At 41.2% G+C, this 6,000-nt stretch overlaps 1 protein-coding gene across 1 annotated transcript in view; it reads right to left on the bottom strand.

The window, feature by feature from the left end:
* hdac6 (histone deacetylase 6) overlaps positions 1-4,886 on the bottom strand; it is a gene marked incomplete at its 5' end in the record, with an annotated part of 90,724 nt that extends 85,838 nt beyond the window's left edge. Inside the window, one exon of the mRNA XM_083641306.1 lies at positions 4,671-4,886. Coding sequence (XP_083497432.1) covers positions 4,671-4,886 — 216 coding nt within the window. The remainder of the gene's footprint in view (positions 1-4,670) is intronic.
* Between the last annotated feature and the right edge of the window lie 1,114 nt (positions 4,887-6,000).

The raw sequence follows: 6,000 nt of genomic DNA on the forward strand, positions 1-6,000 counted from the left end.
AGTGAAAAATCATCATCATCATCATATAAAAGGGACTAAGTGGGTTCTGTCTATTTCTGTCTGTGATTTTTGTCCCACGTTGTGAGATCTGTGACGATTTTGGTCAGTAATGAGGTCACTGATGATGTCACCATGTCTATGACATCATCAGTGATGTCAATGGAGCACTCGATGTCATTAGTGATGGTCACTCGAGCAATTGTGATGTCACTGATGATGTCAGGGTCTATGACATCATCAGTCAATGTGTGGACTCACTCACTGACATCATCAGTGATGCAAAGTTGGCAATGGTGCGCTGAGTGATGTCACTCGTGCACTCCATGATGTGATCAGAGATGGTCACTTGAGCAATTGTGATGTCATCAGTGAGTGATGCGAAGTTGTGCAAATGGGCGCTGCGCAATAGAGCAGGTGAGGCCACGCAGCAGCCGAGCTAGCGAGCCCGCACAGCGGCCGAGCTAGCGAGCCCGCACAGCAGAGCCTAGGATTTGTAGTAATCAAGTTTAGAAAATGTGCAACAAAAACAACAATGGGATTACACCTGGAAAAGTATACAAGAATACTTAGATGGGTGGCATACGACCCAGACTTCAAACCTTTGAGATTAGATAAACAATTTAAGCAATGGGCAGAGAATGGGGTAACAGCTTACTGCACCATAATTAAGGCCGGTACCGTGGATTCCTTCGAACACCTAGCAAATGCCTACAATCTTGAGAAAAAAGATTTTTTTTAGATATCTCCAGGTTAGAGACTACTATAACAAAGAAATTAAACAAGAAACTAACGAATTAAATTTGATTAATATATTTACCGATGCATATAGATTTAATAATAACAAATATCTTATTTCACAAATCTATAAAAAACTGCAAAATGCTAATAACATCTCTACAGTTAAGGTCAAACAGAGGTGGGAAATGGAGTCAGGCCTGGAGATATCAACTGAGGATTGGGATGGCATTTGGGAGGATCAGGCCAGGACTACTAGTTCAGGAACCTGGCGGGAATTTTCCTGGAAGAATATAATTCGCTACTTTGTGACTCCTAAATTGAAATTCAAACAGGGGGGCTCTCTGGGACAAGATGTATGTTGGAGGATGTGTGGTAAATCCATGGCGGACCATTATCACATATTCTGGGGATGTCCTGTGATCCAAAGCTTCTGGGAAGAGATTACCAGAGAACTGGGGATTATCCTTGGGACTGAGTTAGAATGCTTGTTTCTTTCACTATATCTTGGTAGAATTCCGGAGGGCATTCAGGCACAGGACGAATACATGTTCAAAATACTTCTGATTGCAGCCAAGAAAGCTATTACTCGAAAATGGCTTCAACCGACCCGGCCATCAACGGATGACTGGATTTCGGTAGTCGACGAGATCCATTGTATGGAGAGACTGACATTTTCTTTGCGACTGAGACATGAACAGTATATAACAAAATGGACAAAATGGATTGTATATACAATGGAAAGTGACCCCCCGTCTGAGTAACAAGTAACTCCTACTGAGTGCAATCGTCGACCAAAATAACCCGCTGTACACCATCTTATGTTTTGTCTGTCAACTTTTTTGTCCTTGTCTTTCTTTATTTTCAACTTGAAAACTCCAATAAAAAAGTTTAAAAAAAAACAACAACAATGGGATGTGTCAGTCAGTAATCAGTGCTGTAAGTGAGTGGATGTGTGAGAATGTAATGGATGGTGTGTTGTAAGTAATGGTGTGTTGAATGTAATGGATGGTGTGTTGTAAGGTGTGTAAAAGCGAAAGCAACAAAAACAGCCAGGCTGATCAGAAACAAGAGTGCTGTGATGCAGGGGAGAGCCTCCACTAAATCAGGAGCATTCTGCTGCTAAGTAGCCTCTGGGGCACGTGAGATTTGTTTGAGGAGTGTGTATATTGTATATTGTTATTGTTTTAATCGGTCAATTGTGCCCGATTACATATAAATTAGTGGCCTTTTCCCCCAAATAGTGATGGTTCTGTCATTCTGTGGTGTCTACATTTCAGATCTGATGCTCGCAGTGCACTATAGGGGCAGAAATTGACGAGCGTCAAGATTCGCTCCCTGTGCGTGTCGGGCTTTAGACTGAGTGGCTCTGGTTGTCACTGATGCTGTGTGTGTGTGTGTGTGTGTGTGTGTGTGTGTGTGTGTGTGTGTGTGTGTGTGTGTGTGTGTGTGTGTGTGTGTGTGTGTGTGTGTGTGTGTGATGGCCCTCTCTGTGCTGTCAGGGCTTGTGTGTTTGTCTGTTTCCCCCTGTGTGTCTATCCCTCAGGTCCAGGCAGGAGGAGCATTCCCCAATCAGACCAACTGGGAGCTCCTGGCTCTTTGTTATTTTAACAGATTGTTGTTGTTGTAATGTTTACATAAACAGGAAATAAAGCTCTCAAAAATATATTTCCTTGTCATCCATATAAGAGCCAGAATGATTTTGGAATGATTACCTGATCAAAATGTGGCAATAAACTTATACATTTCAGCAAAGCCAACAAAAAATAAAGGCATAATTCTAACACAAAAAGCATTAACATTTCAGCATCTAAATAGACACGCCTTGTTTGGGCATGAGCTCATTGAGTAAATAGACCAAAAAAAAAAAAAAAAAAAAAAAAAAATTAATATTAACTGATAGACCGACAGCAATAACCGAACAACGACGTTAGCGACGGTTAATCGATTAACGGTTAACCGTTGACATCCCTAATCCCTACTATAACCCATAACATACTGTTAACTTAACAAAGGCCTACGTTGTTTACTAATGTCCTAAATGGTCTGTTATTTAAAAAATAAAATACATTTTGTTCAAAAACAAATGTATTTGTATTTCGCAGATTTTAGTCAAGTCAAGTCAAGTCAAATTTATTTATATAGCACCTTTCATACACAAAGGCAATTCAAGGTGCTTTACAAAAAAATAATCGAAAAAACAAGCAGCAAAGCAATGCATATATAAAAAACACAGCCGACAGTTTTAGTTAGAATATATACTCAAATTAACAAACATGAAACATTATTTCTGTTTTAAATAAGTTACAAGGCATTCTTCAGTATTATTATTACATGTACAGTCCATTTGTTGGAAATGTACAGGAAAAAAAATTAAAAATTACAGGCTGAATACAGGTTTATTCTGCCGGGCTGGAGAGAGGCAGTAGTTTAGTAGCAGTTAAAGGCAAGAGTAAACATAAAGGTCTTTAGCTTGGATTTAAAAATAGGCAGAGTAGGGGCAGATCTAATGTGTTCAGGGAGTTTGTTCCAGTTATGAGAGGCATAGTGGGAGAACGCGGCTTCACCATGTTTTGATTTGGTCCTCGGGACAATTAGTAGACCAGTGCCTGAAGATCTCAGGGATCTGGATGGTTCATAGTGTAGAAGCATTTCAGAGATGGAGTGTGGGCCTGACCCGTTGAGAGATTTGTAAACTATTAGCAGAATTTTAAAGTCTATTCTAAGATTTACTGGCAGCCAATGCAGGGATTTGAGAACTGGTGTAATGTGTTCAGCTTTCTTGGTTCTTGTTAGAACTCTAGCAGCCGCATTCTGAATGAGCTGTAGTTGTTTAACACATTGAGTGCCAGCGACGCCATATGGTGTCAAGAGAAATTTACCGTACGCTGCCAGCGACGCCAAATGGCGTCAATAACTCCAAATTCATATTTTGACGGGGGAATGTCGATCTAAGCCTCTTACATCGCCTCTTACAATATGGGAGCTGTTGAATGTGTCTAGCCTATTTTACAGAACCCTTAGGTGGCGACAGTGCCCTCCCGATTAGACAGAGGCCAGGAGAAAAGAGAGAAGAAGTCATGAGGAAACGGAAATCGCCATTGATATGCTTGAAGCATAACGTTACTTGGCTGTGCCTGTGAACAGCAGTCATCTGCTGCCACGGTTGAGCCCCATCCGTGTGCGCTGCGATGGTCCATCCATATGATTTAGTTGCCGACACGGCGACAGCGGCGTCTTTCTGAGGGGTTACATTGTTCTCGGCTGGGAGCCGAGGACACGCTGTGAAGGAGCGGGGGATGCAGGCAGCGGACTTTTCAGTGCAGACCAAACAGAGCAAACCGCAGAGCAGAGACACTCGACTCCTCCCACCACGGAGGAGGGGGAGGAGGGGGAGGAGGGGGGTGGGCACGCAGGGCACTAACAGCATACAACCATTGACACACACACACCCAGGCAGCAAGCAGCAGGCTCGAACTCAAAGCAGAATTCATTCTGTCGCCTTTCTAACATAAAGATGTGATTATCTCATAAACTAATTTCAGCATGCTCTTTTCGGTCGAAAACACTCTTTTTCAGAGGGGTGTATTTCCAAAATGGAACGGTTTATAAACACAGTTTTTTTTAAAAATGAAACAGAAGGGTTCAAAGTTTCATTGAGGCTATTGGTTGTCCATATAAGAGGAACACAAAAAATGATATGGCTATATTAAAATGCATTGCGGCCTATGTGGCACAGTACAGCACCTTTTGCCCAAGGGCCGTGGCACTCAAAGTGTTAATAGCTTTTTTGGGAAGACCATTTTACCATAAAAACAAATATATAGAGGTGCGCAATACCATGATATTTTTGCCTAAGGTTATCATACCGTCAAAATCTCATACTCACACATTCCTACTAGTAACCAGGAAGTGAAAGCCCTGAGTAGACGAACCTGCGGTGATGAGCCATCACTGCTGAGGGGAGGAGCCTGTGGTGATGAGTCATCACTGCTGAGGGGAGGAGCCTGTGGTGATGAGCCATCACTGCTGAGGGGAGGAGCCTGCGGTGATGAGCCATCACTGCTGAGGGGAAAACTGTCTGGGGTTTTGAGACGAGGAGATCTTCTGACCTTCAGTCCAGATTCCGGAGGATCCGCTCCAGACTGCATGATGTTCCTCTGTCTGATCCAACCTGAAACACAGCAGCTCCACTCAGTACTGGACTACTGATGACAGAAGTCAAAGAGCTATGACAGAGCTTTATATAGGAACTCAAATAGCTAGATTGATTGATTGATTGATTGATTGATTGATTGATTGATTGATATTTTTATTTAAAGGAACACTAAACGGTTTTGAAGTCTGTCATTTCATTTGACAGTTATTGAGTGTTAAAGTGTGGACGAGTGACATCACTGGTCCACACTAACTCAAATTAATAACTCATTAACTCAAATCAACTCTCAATAACTGTCAAACTATTCATCATTCAGCTAGTTTGACAGTTATTGAGAGTTGATTTTGAGTTAATGAGTTATTAATTTGAGTTAGTGTGGACCAGTGATGTCACTGGTCCACACTTTAACACTCAATAACTGTCAAATTAAATGACAGACTTCAAAACAGTTTACAGTTTTCTGATATACTACTGATGTTCTAATGATACAAAGCTGGTTGAAAATGGGCGGAGTGTTCCTTTAAGAACTGACCATTGGTTACCATGTTAACAAACCAGTAAGTAATGATTACTTCCTTAATTGTTTTCCGCTAGTTCATGAGTAGTTAATGGGTAGTTACTTAAGAACAGACTATTAGTTACCATTAGGGGTGGGGGGAAAAATCGATACATCACAGTATCGCGATATTTTGCCTGACGATATTGTATCGATATTGCAAAAAAAAAAAAAAATTGCAGGCCATGCCATGCCACTGGGCTACTATAAACTTTAGTTCCAAGGCCAGCAGTAAACAAACGGTAGCATATTTTCATTTTGTTTTAACAGTAACAGTTTTGTCATAACAGTCATTTACAAAACAATTTACAAATGTTTTGTGTAAGTGAAGTGAAGTTGCAAAAACTACATAAGTACAGTAGTCCACACACACATCCAGTTAAGGTGGACTGTAAGTAGACTGTAACAAACAGTTCAGTTTGTCAGGTGCATGCAACTATGACATGACATTATGAAAGTTGTTGGTCTGTCTACTTGACAATGTTGCTGCAATAAAATGGTTGAAGTCAGATGTACAGACTGAAAAATTGTTCTTATATAAACCAGACGT

Source organism: Poromitra crassiceps (assembly GCF_964638095.1).
Source record: "Poromitra crassiceps genome assembly, chromosome: 8".
Taxonomy (NCBI): Eukaryota; Metazoa; Chordata; class Actinopteri; order Beryciformes; family Melamphaidae; genus Poromitra; species Poromitra crassiceps.